General features: G+C 51.1%; 1 protein-coding gene across 3 annotated transcripts; it reads left to right on the top strand.

Moving 5' to 3' along the window:
- Positions 1 to 126: 126 nt before the first annotated feature.
- FUZ (fuzzy planar cell polarity protein) lies at positions 127 to 17,713 on the top strand. 3 transcript variants are annotated; one of them, XM_085045704.1, is made up of 12 exons: positions 127 to 154; positions 383 to 500; positions 599 to 720; positions 1,663 to 1,747; positions 3,541 to 3,609; positions 4,868 to 4,966; positions 8,980 to 9,189; positions 10,977 to 11,072; positions 12,719 to 12,807; positions 14,201 to 14,259; positions 15,231 to 15,323; positions 17,081 to 17,713. In XM_085045704.1, exons 1-12 carry the CDS (start codon positions 150 to 152, stop codon positions 17,242 to 17,244), a joined length of 1,209 nt encoding a protein of 402 aa, XP_084901830.1. In that variant the 5' UTR covers positions 127 to 149; the 3' UTR covers positions 17,245 to 17,713. The 3 variants fall into 3 exon arrangements, with proteins under 3 accessions (XP_084901830.1, XP_084901829.1, XP_084901831.1); XM_085045703.1 differs by having other exon boundaries at positions 3,523 to 3,609; XM_085045705.1 differs by lacking the exon at positions 17,081 to 17,713 and adding an exon at positions 16,578 to 16,753 and having other exon boundaries at positions 3,523 to 3,609.
- The last annotated feature ends 908 nt before the right edge of the window (positions 17,714 to 18,621 follow it).

Genomic DNA, 18,621 nt, shown 5'->3' with positions numbered 1-18,621 from the left:
GTGACCTTGCCAGAGTGGGCGTGTCCTGGATCACGTGGGCGTGTCCTGGGTAAAGTGGGCGTGGTTCGGGTGGAGTGGGCGTGTCCTGAACCGAGTGGGCGTGTCCTCGGTGGAGTGTGCATGGTTGGGACTGAGTGGGCGTGTCCTGAATGAAGTGGGCGTGTCCTGGAAGACATGGGCGTGGTTTGGGCAGAGTGGGCATGTCCTAAGTGGAGTGGGCGTGTCCGGGGAGAAGTAGGCGTGTCCTGCCGCGGTGGGCGTGACAAGTAGGCGTGTCCCAAGCAGAGTGGGCGTATCGTTGTAAAGCGGGCGTGCCCTGGTCACAGTGGGCGTGTCCTGCCGCAGTGGGCGTGTTCTCAGAAGTGGGCGTGTCCTGTCCCAGTGGGCGTGGCCAGGTGGGCGTGGCCATGCCCTGGGAGGAGGAGCACAGCGCCCCCTGCCTGCTGTGCGTCGCCTCGGCCAGCGGCCTCCCCCTGTTCTGCCGCCCGCCCCGCCCCCAGGTGAGGCCACGCCCCTTCCGGCCACACCCACACCGAGCCACCAATCTGCCCACACCTCCCCCCCCGTGACCTTTGACCCCCGAATTTTGGGCTCCCAGCTGCCGTTCTCATTGGTCGGCGCTCTGCACGGAGTTCACCTGTTCGGGGCGGCGGCGGGGGCGGAGCTTCGGCAGGTGGCCACGCCCACCGCGCACCTGGCCTGGGCGGCCTACGGGAACAGGTGACGTCATGGGGGAATTTGGGGACATTTTGGGGTTATTTTGGGGACATTTTGGGGGTTTTTGGGGTAATTTTTGGGGTCATTTTGGGGCCGATTTTGGGGATATTTTTAGGGATATTTTGGGATCACTTTGGGGTCATTCTGGGGGGTAATTTTGGGGGTCATTTTGGGGTCACTTTTGGGGTCATTCTGGGGTCAATTTTTGGGGTCACTTTGGGGTCATTTTGGGGTTAATTTTTGGGGTTATTTTGGGGTGATTTTGGGGTCACTTTGGGGGTTATTTCGGGGTGACTTTGGGGTCATTTGGGGTCACTTTGGGGCCATTTTTGGGGTCATTTGAGGAGCCATTTTGGGGTTAATTTTTGGGGATATTGTGGGGTCACTTTGAGGCCACTTTGGGGTTATTTTGGGGCCATTCAGGGGTTACTTTGGGGTTTATTTTGGGGTGTAGTTGGGGAATATTTTCGGGTCATTTTGGGGGTCATTTTGAGGGGTTATTTTGGGGTCATTTGGGGTCTTTTTGGGGTTAATTTTTGGGGTCATTTTGGGTCATTCTGGGGTCAATTTGGGGTCATTCTGGGGTAATTTTTGGGATATTTTGTGGTCATTTTGGGGCCAGTTTGGGGTCATTCTGGGGTTAACTTTTGGGGTCATTCTGGGGTTAACTTTTGGGGTCATTTCAGGGTCATTTTGGTGATATTTTGGGGTCATTTTGGGGATATTTTTGGGGTCATTTTGGGGGTCATTTCTAGGTCATTTGAGGTCATTTTGGGGTCGTTTCAGGGGTCACTTTGGGGATATTTTGTGGTGATTTTGGGGAGACTTTGGGGTCATTTGGGATCAATTTGGGAGGTAATTTTAGAGTCATTTTGGGGGTCAGTTTGGGGTCACTTTGGGGTCACTTTGGGGTCACTTTGGGGTCACACCCCCCTGTCCCCCCAGCATCACGCTGATCGCTCTAAGCCCCGCCCACGGCCCTGCTGGCCACGCCCTCGCCAGGATCCTCGACTCCGCCTTTGGCGCCATGGTGAGACTCCCAGTAACCCCCAGTATGGCCCAGTATGGCCTCCCAGTATGGCCCCACGTCCTCCCCCAGTGCCAATTGTCTCATCCCAGTATGGACCAGTGCCTCCCAGTATGGTCCTGACACTTCCCCAGTGCCATCTGTCCCATCCCAGTATGTCCCAGTATGGACCAGTATGGCCCAGTGCCTCCCAGTATGGCCCCATGTCCTTCCCCAATGCCGTTTGTTTCATCCCAGTATGGACCAGTAACGCCCAGTAGCTCCCAGTATGGTCCAGTGCCTCCCCCAGTGCCATTTGTCCCATCCCAGTATGGACCAGTAAGGCCCAGTGCCTCCCAGTATGGTCCTGACCCTTCCCCAGTGCCAATTGTCCCATCCCAGTAAGGCCCAGTAGCTCCCAGTATGGCCCAGTGCCTCCCCCAGTGCCATTTGTCCCATCCCAGTGCCTCCCAGTATGGCCCAGTCTGTCCCAGTATGACCCCACACCCACCCAGTATGGCCCCACATCCTCCCCCAGTGCTATTTGCCCCATCCCAGTATGGACCAGTAACCCCCAGTATGGCCCAGTGCACCCCAGTTCCACTCCCAGTCCATCCCAGTTCCCTTCCCAGTCCTTCCCAGTTCTCCCTGATCACCTTCCCAGTGCCCCCAGCTCCATTCCCAGTTCCCTTCCAGTCCATCCCATTCCCCTCCCAGTCCTTCCCAGTGCGCCCATCTCCCCCTCCCAGTGCTCCCAGTCCATCCCAGTTCTACTCCCAGTGCTCCCAGTCCTTTCCAGTCCATCCCAGTTCCCCCTGGTCACCTTCCCAGTGCTCCCAGTTCCCTCCCAGTGCCCCCAGCCCCATTCCCAGTCCCTCCCAGACCCTCCCAGTGTCTGCCAGCTCCATTCCCAGTGCTCCCAGTCCTTTCCAGTCCATCCCAGTTCTACTCCCAGTGCTCCCAGTACATCCCAGTCCATCCCAGTTCCCCCTGATCACCTTCCCAGTGCTCCCAGTTCCCTCCCAGTGCTTCCCAGTCCTTTCCAGTCCATCCCAGTTCACCCTGACCACCTTCCCAGTACTCCCAGTCCATCCCATTCTATTCCCAGTACTCCCAGTCCCCCCAGCCCCATTCCCAGTGCTTCCCAGTCCTTCCCAGTCCATCCCAGTTCGCCCTGATCTCCCTCCCAGTGCCCCCAGCCCCATTCCCAGTCCCCCCAGTCCCTCCCAGTGCACCCTGATCACCTTCCCAGTCTATCCCAGTCCCTCCCAGTGCCTCCCAGTTCCATCCCAGTGCCCCCAGCCCCATTCCCAGTTCCCTCCCAGTCCTTCCCAGTCCCTCCCAGTGCTCCCAGTGCCCCCAGCTCCATTCCCAGTGCTCCCAGTCCATCCAAGTTCCACTCCCAGTTCCATCCCAGCTCCTCCCAGTGCCCCCAGCCCCATTCCCAGTTCAATCCCAGTCCCTCCCAGTCCCCTCCCAGTCTCTCCCAGTTCCTCACAGTGTCCGCCAGCTCCATTCCCAGTGCTCCCAGTCCATCCCAGTTCTACTCCCAGTGCTCCCAGTCCATCCCAGTTCTACTCCCAGTGCCCCCAGCCCCATTCCCAGTCCCTCCCAGTGCTCCCAGTCCATTCCAGTGCACCCTGATCACCTTCCCAGTCTATCCCAGTCCCTCCCAGTGCCTCCCAGTTCCATCCCAGTGCCTCCCAGCTCCATTCCCAGTGCTTCCCAGTCCTTCCCAGTCCATCCCAGTTCCCTCCCAGTCCCTCCCAGTGCCCCAGCCCCATTCCCAGTGCTCCCAGTCCATCCCAGTTTGGCAGGTGCTGCTGCTGGGGTTGGATGAGCTGCTGCCGGTCAGGAACGTGGAGAGGCTGAAGAGAGACCTGAGGGTGAGGGGGTTTGGGGATTTTGGGGGAATTTGGGGAATTTTGGGGGAATTTAGGGGGGTTTGGGGGGATTTGGGGGAATTTTGGGGGATTTTGGGGGAATTTTGGGGGTCCTGGGGTTGATTTTGGAGATCCTGCAGTGATTTTTGGGGTCCCGGGGTTGATTTTGGGGTCGATTTTTGGGGTCTGGGGATTGATTTGAGGGTCCTCAGGTTGATTTTGGGGTTAATTTTGGGGTCCTGGGGTTGATTTTGGGTTGATTTTTGGGGTCTCACCCCCCCTTTTGCCCCCCAGAGCTGTTTTGGGTTCATCAACTCTCTGCTGAAGCCCAAATGGAGTTGATTTTGGGGTCCTGGGGGTGGTTTTGGAGTCCCATGGTTGATTTTGGGGTTGATTTTTGGGATCCTGGTTTGATTTTGGGGATCCCAGGTTGATTTTGGGGTCGATTTTTGGGGTCTTGGGGTGATTTTGGGTTAAATTTTGGGGTCTCACCCCACTTTTCCCCCCAGAGCTGTTTCAGGTTGATCGACTCTTTGCTGAAGCCCCAATGGGGTTGATTTTGGGGATTTTAGGGTGATTTTGGGGTTGATTTTGGGGTCCTGGTTTGATTTTGGGGTTGATTTTGGGGGTTTTGGGGTGATTTTGGGGTTGATTTGGGGGGTTTTAGGGTGATTTTGGGGTGATTTTGGGGTTGATTTTTGGCTCTTTTCCCCCAGAGCTGTTTCGGGGTCATCGACTCTCTGCTGAAGCCCAAATGGGGTTATTTTGGGGATTTTAGGGTGATTTTGGGTTGATTTTGGGTGTTTTAGGGTGATTCTGGGGTTGATTTTGGGGATCCCAGGTTGATTTTGGGGTTGATTTTTGGGATCCTGGTTTGATTTTGGGGGTTTTGGGGTTGATTTTGGGGTCCTGGTTTGATTTTGGGGTCTCAGGGGCGATTTTGGGGTTGATTTTGGGGGTTTTAGGGTGATTTTTGGGTGATTTTGGGGTTGATTTTTGGGTCTTTTCCCCCCAGAGCTGTTTCGGGCTCATCGACTCTCTGCTGAAGCCCCAATGGGATTATTTTGGGGATTTTAGGGTGATTTTGGGGTTAATTTTGGGATCCCAGGTTGATTTTGGGGTTGATTTTTGGGATCCTGGTTTGATTTTGGGGGTTTTGGGGTTGATTTTGGGGTCCTGGTTTGATTTTGGGGTTGATTTGGGGAGTTTTGGGGTGATTTTGGGGTGATTTTGGGGTTTATTTTTGGCTCTTTCCCCCCAGAGCTGTTTTGGGCTCATCGACTCTCTGCTGAAGCCCAATTGGGGGTTTGGCCCCCCCTGCTGCCCCCTCCCCCCTGCCACCCCCCGGCAGGCTCTGCAGGTGAGGAACCCCAAAAATTCCCAAAGGGAACCCCAAAAATTACATTGGGAACCTCAAAATTCCCAAAATAAACCCCAAAAATCCCATCGGGAACCCCAAAAATTACTTTGGAAACCCGAAATTCCCAAAGGGAACACCAAAAATCCCCACTGGGACCCCGAAAAACCCCACAAACCCCATCGGGAACCCCAAAAATCCCCCCTGGGACCCCCTGAAACCCCCAAAAACTCCAATTGGAACCCCAAAACCCCCAAAATTCCCCACTGAGACCTCCAAAAATCCCCCCTGGGACCCCAAAAATCCCCATCGGGATCCCCAAAAACCCCAAAAATCCCCCCTGGGACCCCAAAAATCCCCATCGGGACCCCCAAAAACCCCAAAATCCCCCGGAATGTCCCCAAATTTCGGTCCCCTGTCCCCCCAGGACCCCAAAAACCCCATCGGAACCCCAAAATCCCCCGAAATGTCCCCAAATTTCGGGTCCTCCTGTCCCTCCAGGACCCCAAAATCCCCCGGAATGTCCCCAAATTCGGATCCCCTGTCCTCCCAGGAGCCCCAAAATCCCCATCGGAACCCCAAAATCCCCCGAAATGTCCCCAAACTCGGATCCCCTGTCCCCCAAAAACCCCAAAATCCCCCGAAATGTCCCCAAATTCTGTCCCCTGTTCCCCAAAAACCCCAAAATCCCCCGAAATGTCCCCAAATTCGGATCCCCTGTTCCCCAGGACCCCAAAATCCCCCGGAATGTCCCCAAATTTCGGGTCGTCCTGTTCCTCCAGGACCCCCAAAACCCCATCGGGATCCCCAAAAACCCCAAAATCCCCCGGAATGTCCCCAAACTTGGATCCCCTGTCCCCCAGGATCCCAAAATCCCCCGGAATGTCCCCAAAATTCTGTCCCCTGTCCCCCCAGGATCTCAAAATCCCCCGGAATGTCCCCAAATTCGGGTCCCCTGTCCCCCCAGGATCTCAAAATCCCCCGGAATGTCCCCAAATTCGGGTCCCCCTGTCCCCCCTGTCCCGCCAGGAGAACCCAAAATCCCATCGGAACCCCAAAAACCCCATCAGGAATCCCAAAAATCCCCATCAGGAACCCCAAGAACCCCAAAAATCCCCACTGGAACCCCAAAAACTCCCATCGGGAACCCCAAAACCCCCCAAATTCCCATCAGGAACCTCAAAAACCCCAAAAACCCCATCAGGAATCCCAAAAATCCCCACTGGGACCCCCAAAACCCCATCGGGAACCCCAAAACCCCATCGGAACCCCAAAATCCCCCGAAATGTCCCCAAATTTCGGGTCCCCTATCCCCCAGGACCCCAAAATCCCCCGGAATGTCCCCAAATTCTGTGCCCTGTCCCCCAAAAACCCCAAAATCCCCCGAAATGTCCCCAAATTTCGGGTCCCCCCTGTCCCCCAAAATCCCCCGGAATGTCCCTAAATTCTGTCCCCTGTTCCCCCAGGAACCCCAAAATCCCCCGGAATGTCCCCAAATTTCGGGTCCCCCTGTCCCCCCAGGACCCCAAAATCCCCCGGAATGTCCCCAAATTTGGGTCCTCCTGTTCCTCCAGGACCCCCAAAACCCCATCGGGATCCCCAAAAACCCCAAAATCCCCAGAAATATCCCCAAAGTTCGGGTCCCCTGTCCCCCTGTTCCCCCAAAAACCCCATGGGAACCCCAAAATCCCCCGGAATGTCCCCAAATTTCGGTCCCCTGTCCCCCTAGAAGAACCCAAATCCCCATCGGGACCCCAAAATCCCCATCGGGACTCCAAAAATCCCCATCGGGACCCCCAAAACCCTCATCGGAACCCCAAAATCCCCCAGAATGTCCCCAAATTCGGGTCCCCCTGTCCCCCAAAATCCCCCGAAATGTCCCCAGATTCTGTCCCCTGTTCCTCCAGGAGAACCCAAAATCCCCCAAAATGTCCCCAAATTTGGGTCCCCTGTCCCCCCAGGACCCCAAAATCCCCCGGAATGTCCCCAATTTCGGGTCCCCTGTCCCCCAGGACCCCAAAATCCCTCAAAATGTCCCCAAATTCGGGTTCCCTGTCCCCCCAGGACCCCAAAAACCCCAAAATCCCCCGAAATGTCCCCAAATTTCTGTCCCCTGTTCCCCAAAAACCCCCAAAACCCCATCGGAACCCCAAAATCCCCAGAAATGTCCCCAAATTTCAGTCCCCTGTTCCCTAAAAACCCCAATATCCCCCGGAATGTCCCCAAATTTCGGTCCCCTGTCCCCCCAGGACCCCCAAAATCCCATCGGAGCCCCAAAAATGTCCCCGAATTCGGGTCCCCTGTCCCCCAGGACCCCAAAATCCCCTGGAATGTCCCCAAATTCTGTCTCCTGTTCCCTAAAAACCCCAAAATCCCCCGGAATGTCCCCAAATTCGGGTCCCCTGTCCCACAAAAACCCCAAAATCCCCCGGAATGTCCCCAAATTCTGTCCCCCAGGATCCCAAAATCCCCCGGAATGTCCCCAAATTTCTGTCCCCTGTCCCTCCAGGAGAACCCAAAATCCCCCGAAATGTCCCCAGATTTCGGGTCCTCCTGTTCCCCCAGGACCCCAAAATCCCCCGAAATGTCCCCAAATTCTGTCCCCTGTTCCCTAAAAACCCCAAAATCCCCCGAAATGTCCCCAAATTCTGTCCCCTGTTCCCCCAGGACCCCAAAATCCCCCGAAATGTCCCCAGATTTCGGGTCCTGTCCCCCAAAACCCCAAAATCCCCGGAATGTCCCCAGATTTCGGGTCCCCTGTCCCCCCAGGACCCCAAAATCCCCCGGAATGTCCCCAATTTCTGTCTCCTGATCCCCCAAAAACCCCAAAATCCCCATCGGAACCCCAAAATCCCCCGAAATGTCCCCAGATTTCGGGTCCCCTGTCCCCCCAGGACCCCAAAATCCCCCGGAATGTCCCCAATTTCTGTCCCACTGTTCCCCAAAAACCCCAAAATCCCCCGGAATGTCCCCAAATTTCGGGTCCTCCTGTTCCTCCAGGACCCCCAAAACCCCATCGGAACCCCGAAATCCCCCGGAATGTCCCCAAATTTCAGTCCCCTGTTCCCCAAAAACCCCAAAATCCCCCGAAATGTCCCCAAACTCGGTCCCCTATCCCCCAGGACCCCAAAATCCCCCGGAATGTCCCCAAATTTCAGTCCCCTGTTCCCCAAAAACCCCAAAATCCCCCGAATGTCCCCAAATTCTGTCCCCTGTCCCCCAGGACCCCAAAATCCCCGGAATGTCCCCAAATTTCGGGTCCTGTCCCCCTGTTCCCCAAAACCCCAAAATCCCCCGAAATGTCCCCAGATTTCGGGTCCCCTGTCCCCCAGAACTCCAAAATCCCCGGAATGTCCCCAAATTCTGTCCCCTGTTCCCCCAGGACCCCAAAATCCCCATCGGAACCCCAAAATCCCCGAATGTCCCCAAATTTCGGGTCCCCCTGTCCCCCAGGACCCCAAAATCCCCCGAAATGTCCCCAAATTCTGTCCCCTGTCCCTCCAGGAGAACCCAAAATCCCCCGGAATGTCCCCAATTTCTGTCCCCCTGTTCCCCAAAAACCCCAAAATCCCCGGGAATGTCCCCAAATTTCGGGTCCCCTGTCCCCCAAATTCTGTCCCCTGTTCCCCCAGGACCCCCAAAATCCCCATCGGAACCCCAAAATCCCCCGGAATGTCCCCAAATTCTGTGCCCTGTCCCTCCAGGAGAACCCAAAATCCCCCTCGGAATCCCGAAATGTCCCCAATTTCGGTCCTCTGTCCCCCCAGGACCCCAAAATCCCCATCGGAACCCCAAAATTCCCAGAAATGTCCCCAAATTCGGATCCCCTGTCCCCCAAAACCCCCAAAATCCCCCGGAATGTCCCCAGATTTGGATCCTCCTGTTCCTCCAGGACCCCCAAAATCGCCATCGGAACCCCAAAATCCCCCGGAATGTCCCCAAATTCGGGTCCCCTGTCCCCCCAGGACCCCAAAACCCCCAAAATGCCCCGGAATGTCCCCAAATTCTGTCCCCAGGATCGCCTGCAGGGTTTCGCTCGCGCCGCTCGCACCGACCTGTGCAGCCTGCTGTGGGCGGGGGGCGTGGCCTGGCTAGGCTCCGCCCACTGGGGGGCGTTGCCGGAGGCTGACTCCGCCCAGCTGCGCGCGCTGCTGAGGCTGGCGATGACGTCACCGGCAGGGGGCGCGCGAGACGTCCCGGTGTTCCTGCCCGAGAGCAGCCCGAGGGTGAGTGTCCCCAAAATGTCCCCAAAATGACCCCAAAAGTGACCCCAAAAGTGACCTCCAGACCCACAAGGTGAGGTCACAAAATGACCCAAAAATGACCCTAAATTGGCCCAAAAATGACCCTAAATTTGTCCAAAAATGACCCAAAAATGACCTAAAAATGACTCCAAAATGTCCCCAAAAATGACTTCTAAATGACTGAAAAATGACCCAAAAGTGACCCAAAAATGACTCATAAATGACCTAAAAATTACTCCAAAATGTCCCCAAAAATGACTTATAAATGACTCAAAAATTACCCAAAAATTACCCAAATGGGCCCAAAAATGACTCATAAATGACCTAAAAATGACTCTCAAAATGTCCCCAAAAATGACTTATAAATGACTGAAAAATGACCCAAAATGACCCAAATTGGCCCAAAAATGACCCAAAGTGACATCCCGGTGTTCCTGCCCGAGAGCAGCCCGAAGGTGAGTGTCCCCAAAATGTCACCAAATTACCCAAAAATGACCCCAAAAGTGACCCCAAAAGTGACCTCCAGACCCACAAGGTGAGGTTACAAAATGACCCGAAAATGACTCAAAAATGACCCTAAATTGGCCCAAAAATGACCCAAAAATGACCTAAAAATGACTCCAAAATGTCCCCAAAAATGACTTATAAATGATTGAAAAATGACCTAAAAGTGACCCAAAAGTGACCCAAAAATGACTCATAAATAACCTAAAAATTACTCCAAAATGTCCCCAAAAATGACTTATAAATGACTGAAAAATGACCCAAAAATTACCCAAATTGGCCCAAAAATGACCCAAAAATGACCCAAAGTGACATCCTGGTGTTCCTGCCCGAGAGCAGCCCGAAGGTAAATGTCCCCAAAATGTCCCCAAATTACCCAAAAATGACCCAAAATGACCCCAAAAATGACCCCAAAAGTGACCCCAAAAGTGACCTCCAGACCCACAAGGTGAGGTCACAAAATGACTCAAAAATGACCCTAAATTGGCCCAAAAATGACCCTAAATTTGTCCAAAAATGACCCAAAAATGACCTAAAAATGACTCCAAAATGTCCCCAAAAATGACTTATAAATGACTGAAAAATGACCCAAAAATGACCCAAAAGTGACCCAAAAGTGACCCAAAAATGACTCATAAATGACCTAAAAATTATTCCAAAATGTCCCCAAAAATGACTTATAAATGACTTAAAAATGACCCAAAAATGACTCAAAAATGACTCAAAAATGACCCAAAAATGACCCAAAAATGACCCTTAAATTCCCCAAAATAACCCCAAAACTCCCCAAAATAACTGCAAATTCCCCAAAAAATGACCCGAAATAACCCCAAAATTCCCCAAATTGACCCCAAAATTCCCCCAAATAACCCCAAAATTCCCCAAAAAATGACCCGAAACAACCACAAAATACCCCGAAATTTCCAAAATTTCCAAAATTCCCCAAAATTCCTCCCAAAATGACCCGAAATAACTGCAAAATACCCCAAAATTCCCAAAAAATAACCCCAAAATTCCCCCAAATGACCCCAAATGACCCCAAAATACCCCAAAATTCCTCCATATAACTACAAATTCCCCAAAAAAGGACCCAAAATAACAAATTTCCCCAAAATAACCCCAAAATTCTCCCAAATAACCCCAAAATTCCCCAAAAAATGAGCCAAAATTCCCCAAAATTCCCCCAAATAACTACAAATTCCCCCAAAAAATGACCCGAAACAGCCGCAAAATACCCCAAAATTTCCCCAAATTTTCTCTCCCAGGTTCCCCACCGGCTGCTGCTGCTGCCTCTGCTGCCAGGGGTGGGGCTGGCTCTGCTCTGCGGCCCTCAGCCCTCCCTGCAGCTCCTCATCTCACAGGTTTTGGGAATTTTGGGATTTTTGGGAATTTTGGGAATTTTTGGGGATTTTTTGGGAATTTTTTGGGAATTTTTTGGGAATTTTTTGGATCATTTTGGGGTCCGTTTGGGGGTGGTTTTTGAGTTTTTGGGGGATTTTTTTTTATTTTTCTGGGGATTTTGGGGCATTTTTGTGGGAGTTTTGGGTCATTTTGGGGTTGTTTTGGGGGATTTTTGGGGTTATTTTGGGAAAATTTGGGGAATTATTGGCAGATTTTGGGAGTTTTCTGGGGAAATTTGGGGTTATTTGGGGTGGGGCTGGCTCTGCTCTGCGGCCCTCAGCCCTCCCTGCAGCTCCTCATCACACAGGTTTTTGGGAATTTTGGGATTTTTGGGAATTTTGGGGATTTTTGAGAATTTTTTGGGAATTTTTTGGGAATTTTTGGGGTTAGTTTGAGTCATTTGGGGGGTTTTTGGGGTTTTTTGGGGATTTTTTGGGGTTTTTTGGGGTTTTTTTGGGAATTTTGGGAATTTTTGGGAATTTTTGGGGATATTTGGGGTTTTTTGGGGATTATTTGGGATTTTTTGGGGATTTTTGGGGTTTTTTGGGGATTTTTTGGGGTAATTTTGGGTCTTTTTTTGGGGCAATTTTGGGGTTTTTTTTGGGATTTTTGGGTTTTTTGGGGAATTTTGGGTTTTTTGGGGATTTTTGGGGATTTTTTTTGGGATTTTTTGGGAATTTTTGGGGAATTTTTGGGTGAATTTTTTTGGGGATTTTTTGGCTATTTGGGGATTTTTGGGGTTATTTTGGGTTATTTTGGGAATTTTTGGGTTTGGGGCAGATTTTTGGGGGGATTTTTTTGGGATTTATTGGGGCTTTTTTTGGGTTTTTTGGGGGAATTTTTGTGGTTATTTTGAGGGATTTTTGGGGGTTTTTTGGGGTATTTTTCCTGGTTATTTTGGTGAATTTCAGGGTTATTTTTGAGGAATTTTTGGGGTCATTTTTGGGTAAATTTTGGGGTTATTTTGAGGTATTTTTCGGGGTTATTTTTGGGTTATTTTTCGGGGTTATTTTGGGGTTATTTTGTTGAATTTCAGGGTTATTTTGGGGCATTTTTGGGTTATTTTTGGGGTTATTTTGGTGAATTTCGGGTTTATTTTTGAGGAATTTTTGGGTTATTTTTGGGGTCATTTTTGGGTTATTTTTGGGTTTTTTTGGGGGGATTTTTCGGGGTTATTTTGGGTAATTTTGTGGAAATCTGGGGGATTTTTGGGGTTATTTTTCTGGATTTTTTGGTATTATTTTGGGGTTATTTGGGTTATTTTTGGGATTATTTTGGGTTATTTTTTGGGGTTCTTTTGGGGTATATTTTGGTGAATTTTGGGGTTATTTTGGGGCATTTTTGGGTTATTTTTGGGGTCATTTTGGGATATTTTCGGGGTTATTTTGGTGAATTTCAGGGTTATTTTTCAGGAATTTTGGATGTTATTTTGGGGTTATTTTGGTGAATTTTGGGGTTATTTTTGGGGTCATTTTGGGTTATTTTTGGGGTTATTTTGGGTTATTTTTCGGGGTTCTTTTGGGGTCATTTTTGGTGAATTTCAGGGTTATTTTTGAGGCATTTTTGGGTTATTTTTGGGTAAATTTTGGGACTCTTCCCCCCCCAGCTGGTTCCCCAATTTTGGGGTCCTTTTTTGGAACAACTCCGAGCTCTCTCCAGGCTACGCCCACCCCAGCTGCCCCCCGAGGTTTTGGGGTGAGTCAAATTTGACCCCAAATTTGGGGAATTTTGGGGAATTCTGGGGGATTTCGGGTCATTTGGGGGAATTTTGGGGTTTTTTTGGGGTCAATTTGGGGAATTTTGGGGTATTTTGCGGTTATTTCGGGTCATTTTTGGGGGATTTTGGGGTCATTTTGGGAAATTTTGGCGTTATTTGGGGAAGTTTGGGGTTATTTTGGGGAATTTTGGGGAATTTTGGGGTTATTTGGGGTTGTTTTGGGGAATTTTGGAGTTATTTGGGGAGTTTTTATGTTATTTTGGGGAATTTTGGGGTTATTTTGAGGAATTTTGGGGTTATTTTGGGGAATTTTGGGGTTATTTTTGGGGAATTTTTGGTAATTTTTGAGGCAGTTTGGGGTTATTTGGGGTTATTTTGGGAAATTTTTGGTTTATTTTGGGGTCAATTTGGGGGATTTTGGGGTATTTTGCTGGTATTTTGGGTAATTTTTTGGGAAATTTTGGGGTTATTTTGGATCGTTTTGGGGAGTTTTGGGGTTATTTTGGGTAATTTGGGGTAATTTTGGGGTTATTTTGGGTCAATTTGGGGAATTTTGGGGAATTCTGGGTGATTTCGGGTCATTTGGGGAAATTTTAGGGTTATTTTTAGGGAATTTTGGGGAATTTTTGAGGCAGTTTGGGGAAATTTGGGGTTATTTTGGGTCAATTGGGGGAATTTTGGGCAATTTTGGGGTTATTTTGGGGAATTTGGGGGTTTTTTTGGGTCAATTTGGGGAATTTTGGGTCATTTTGGGGCAATTTTGGGGTAATTTGGGGTTATTTTGGGGAAATTTGGGGTTATTTGGGGTCAATTTGGGGAATTTTGGGGTTTGGGGATCCCAAAATTTCCCTGGGTTGGGTTTGGTGTCCCAAAATTCCCCTGTTTTGGGGAAATTTGGGGTTATTTGGGATCAATTTGGGGTCATTTTGGGGAATTTTGGGGTTATTTTGGGGGACTTTTGGGTTATTTGGGGTTATTTTGGGAAAATTTGGGGTTATTTGGGGAGTTTTGGGGTTATTTTGGGTCATTTTGGGAAATTTTGGGGTTATTTAGGGGAATTTTGGGGTTATTTGGGGTTATTTTGGGGTTTTTTTGGGGAATTTTGGGGTTATTTGGGTTTATTTTGGGGAATTTTGGGGAAATTTGGGGTTATTTGGGGTCAAAATTGTGGAATTTCTGGGTTATTTGGGATCAATTTGGGGAATTTTGGGGTTATTTGGGGTCAATTTGGGGAATTTTGGGGTTATTTGGGGTTTCGGGATTCCCAAATTCCCCTGGATTGGAATTTGGGGGTCTCAGGGATCCCAAAATTCCCCAAAAATTTGGGTTTTGGGGTCTCAGGATCCCCAAATTTTCCTTTTCCCCCCTCAGGTACCTCCTGATCCACCGAGGTGAAACTTACAGTTGGATCAGCAAAGGGGCAGGGCAGGGTGAGTGACCCCAAAATCCCAAATTCTGACCCCAAAATGACCCCAAAATCCCAAATTCTGACCCCAAAATCCCAAATTCTGACCCCAAAATGACCCTAAAATCCCAAATTCTGACCCCAAAATCTGACCCCTGATCCCCCCAAATCCCAAAACCCCCAAATTCTGCCCCAATTCTGCCCCAATTACCCCCAAAATGCTTCATTTCCCACTTAAAAAACCCCAAAATACCTCAAAATCCTCTATTTTCCCCCAAAATCCCTTGAATTTCCCCCTCAAGGCCCCCCAGCCCCCCAAATGACCCCTTGGACCCCCAAATGACCCCCTGGACCCCCAAAATCTCCCCCCAAATGACCCCAAGGATCCCAAAATCACCCCCCAGCCCCCCCACCCTCCAAGTGACCCTTTGGACCCCCAAATGACCCCTTGAACCCCAAATTCGCCCCAGCCCCCCAAATTCCCAAATGACCCCAAGGACCCCAAAATCACCCCCAGACCCCCAAATTGCCCTCCAAATGACCCCCTGGATCCCCAAATGAGCCCCCAGACCCCCAAATGACCCCCAAATGACCCCCTAGCCCCCAATTTTACCCCCAAATGACCTCTTGCACCCCCCAAATGAACCCCAGCCCCCAAATTTGCCCTGCAAATGACCTCCTGGACCCCAAATGACCCCCAGACCCCCAAAATCGCCCCCAAATGACCCCTGAACCCCCAAGTGACCCTCCAGCCCCCAGTTTCACCCCCAAATGACCCCTGACCCCCAAGCGACCCCCAGCCCCCCAATTTTACCCCCCAAGTGACCTCTTGCACCCCTAAATGACCCCTAGACCCCCAAATTCTCCCCCCAGGTGACCCTTGGACCCCAAAATGACCTCCTGGACCCCCAAATTACCTCCAGCCCCCCAAATTCGCCCCCCAAATGACCCCCAGTACCCCCAAGTGACCCCCAGCCCCCCAAATTCTCCCCCCAGGCGGGGCTCTTCCCCCCCAGCGCCGCGCCGCTGCCCTCAGGCAGCTCTACAGCCTGCTGGCCCCACAGTACTGCCCCGGCCTGGGGGGCAGCGGTGAGCTGGGGGGCAACATGTGGGGCTGGGGACCCCGAAATGGCCTGGGGGGGGCAAAAAATGGGGCTGGGGACCCCAAAATATCCTTTGGGGGGGAAATATATGGGGGAAAAATGGGGATGGGGACCCCTAAATATCTTTGGGAGGGCAAAATGTGGGGCTGGGGACCCCAAAGTGGCCTTGGGGGGGAAATAAATGGGCTGGGGACCCCAAAATATCCTTTGGGGGAAATTTATGGGGAAAATGGGGTTGGGGACCCCAAAATATCCTTTGGGGGAAGTATATGGGACTGGGGACCCCAAAATGGCCTTGGGGGCAAAAATGGGGCTGGGGACCCCAAAATATCCTTTGGGGGAAATTTATGGGGGAAAATGGTTGGGGACCCCAAAATGGCCTTGGGGGAAAATATGGTTGGAGACCCCAAAATATCCTTTGGGGGCAAAAATGGGGCTTGGGACCCATTGGGGGAAAATGTGGGGCTGGGGACCCCAAAATGGCCTTGGGGGGGAAATAAATGGGGCTGGGGACCCCAAAATGGCCTTGAGGGAAAATATGTGGGGCTGGGGACCCCAAAATATCCTTGGGGGGTTGGTTGGGGGGCAGAATGTGGGGCTGGGGACCCCAAAATATCCTTGGGGGTCTTTTTTGGGGGACTGGGGGGTTTTCCAGGGGGGTTTGAGGGAGTTTTTGGGGGGCTGGGAGGTGTCCAGGGGGGAATTTGGGGGTCCAGGGGGTTTGGGGGGTCAGTTGAGGGGCTGAGGGGTCACTTTGGGGTCACTCTAGGGTCACTCTAGGGTCTGGGGGTGACACGATTTTGGGGTCACTTTGGGGTCACTGGGGTGGTCACTATGGGATTTGGGGTGGTCACTTTGGGGTCACTATAGGATTTAGGGTCTGACAGATTTAGGGGTCACTGGGGTGGTCACTATGGGATTTGGGGTGGTCACTTTGGGGTCACTGGGTGGTGACTATAGGGTCACTTTGGGATATAGGATTTAGGGTCTAACCCAATTTTGGGGTCTCTCAGGACACCCCTTTGGCCTCAGGCTGTACTACCTGGTCACTGTGGGGTCACTTTAGGGTCACTATGGGATTTGGGGTATTCACTTTGGGGTCACTTTAAGGTCACTATGGGATTTGGGGTGGTCACTATGGGACACTAGGGTGGTCACTATAGGTTCACTGAGGTGGTCACTATGGGACTTAGGATCTAATACAATTTTGGGGTCTAACCCTATTTTTGAGGTCTCTCAGGACCCCCTTTTGGCCCCAAGCTGTGCTACCTGGTCACTGTGGGGTCACTGTGGGGTCACTATGGGGTCACAGGGGTGGTCAGGATGGGATTTAGGGTCTAACCCAATTTTGGGGTCTCTCAGGACACCCGTTTGGCCCCAAGCTGTACTACCTGGTCACTGTGGGGTCACTGTGGGGTCACTGGATGGTCACTATGGGATCACTTTGGGATATAGGATTTAGGATCTAACCCAATTTTGGGATCTAACCCAATTTTGGGGTCTCTCAGGGCCCCCGTTTGGCCCCAAGCTGTGCTACCTGGTCACTATGGGGTCACAGGGGTGGTCAGGATGGGATTTAGGGTCTAATCCTATTTTTGGGGTCTCTCAGGACCCCCCTTTGGCCCCAAGCTGTGCTACCTGGTCACTGTGGGGTCACTTTAGGGTCACTTTAGAGTCACTTTGGGATATAGGATTTAGGATCTAACCCAATTTTAGGATCTAACCCAATTTTGGGGTCCCCAGGACACCCCTTTGGCCCCAAGCTGTGCTACCTGGCTCTGCCATCCCACACGGGGTGCTGCCTGCTGCGCCCCGACCTGCTGCTGCTGCTGCTGCTGCCCCCCGAGTGCCCCCGGGACCCCCTGGGTGACATGGCACTGAGTGTCCTGGGGGCTCTGAGACCCTAAAATATCCCAAAAATATCCCAGAAATAAATATCCTTAAAGTATCCCACAGCGCTGAGTGTCCTGAGTGCTCTGAGACCAAAAAATATCCTAAAATATCCAAAAAATACCTCAAAAGTACCTCCTGCCCCCCAAGTACCCCCAGGACCCCCTGGGCCCCATGGCACTGAGTGTCCTGAGGGCTCTGAGACCCTAAAATATCCCAAAAATATCCCAAAAATAAATATCAAAAAAATATCCCTAAAATACCCCACAGTGCTGAGTGTCCTGAGTGCTCTGAGACCAAAAAATATCCTAAAATATCCCAAAAATACCCCAAAAATACCCCCGGGACCCCCTGAGCCCCATGGCACTGAGTGTCCTGGGGGCTCTGAGACCCTAAAAATATCCCAAAAATAAATATCCTAAAAATACCCCACAGTGCTGAGTGTCCTGAGTGCTCTGATACCTTAAAATATCCTAAAAATACCCCCTGAGCCCCACAGCACTGAGTGTCCTGAGACCATAAAAATATCCCAAAATATCCCAAAAATACCCCCGGGACCCCCTGAGCCCCATGGCACTGAGTGTCCTGGGGGCTCTGAGACCCTAAAATATCCCAAAAACATCCCAAAAATAAATATCAAAAAAATATCCCTAAAATACCCCACAGTGCTGAGTGTCCTGAGTGCTCTGATACCTTAAAATATCCTAAAAATACCCCCTGAGCCCCACAGCACTGAGTGTCCTGAGACCATAAAAATATCCCAAAATATCCCAAAAATACCCCCGGGACCCCCTGAGCCCCATGGCACTGAGTGTCCTGGGGGCTCTGAGACCCTAAAATATCCCAAAAACATCCCAAAAATAAATATCAAAAAAATATCCCTAAAATACCCCACAGTGCTGAGTGTCCTGAGTGCTCTGATACCTTAAAATATCCTAAAAATACCCCCTGAGCCCCACAGCACTGAGTGTCCTGAGACCATAAAAATATCCCAAAATATCCCAAAAATACCCCCAGGACCCCCTGAGCCCCATGGTGATGAGAGTCCTGAGTGCTCTGAGACCATAGAAATATCCTGAGAATACCCCAAAAATACACCTGAACCCCAAAAATACCACCTGAGCCCCACAGCTCTGAGACCCTAAAAATATTCCCAAAATACCCAAAAATACACCTGAACCCCACAGCCCTGAGCACCCTGAGCCCCCTGAGCCATGGCTGAGACCCCAAAAAAAACCCAAAAAATACCCCAAAGAAACCCCAAACCTCCTGAGCCAAGAAAGTACCCTGAGCCACGGATGAGACCCCCAAAAAATAACCCGAGACCCCCAAAAATACCCCTAAAAACCACCCAAGACTCCCTGAGAGCCAAGGCCCTGAGTGCCCCAAGTCTA

Source organism: Lichenostomus cassidix, unplaced genomic scaffold (genome assembly GCF_008360975.1).
Source record: "Lichenostomus cassidix isolate B80296 unplaced genomic scaffold, HeHo_3.0 HiC_scaffold_38, whole genome shotgun sequence".
NCBI classification, from domain to species: Eukaryota; Metazoa; Chordata; class Aves; order Passeriformes; family Meliphagidae; genus Lichenostomus; species Lichenostomus cassidix.
This window is presented reverse-complemented; position numbering and strand designations above follow the sequence as displayed.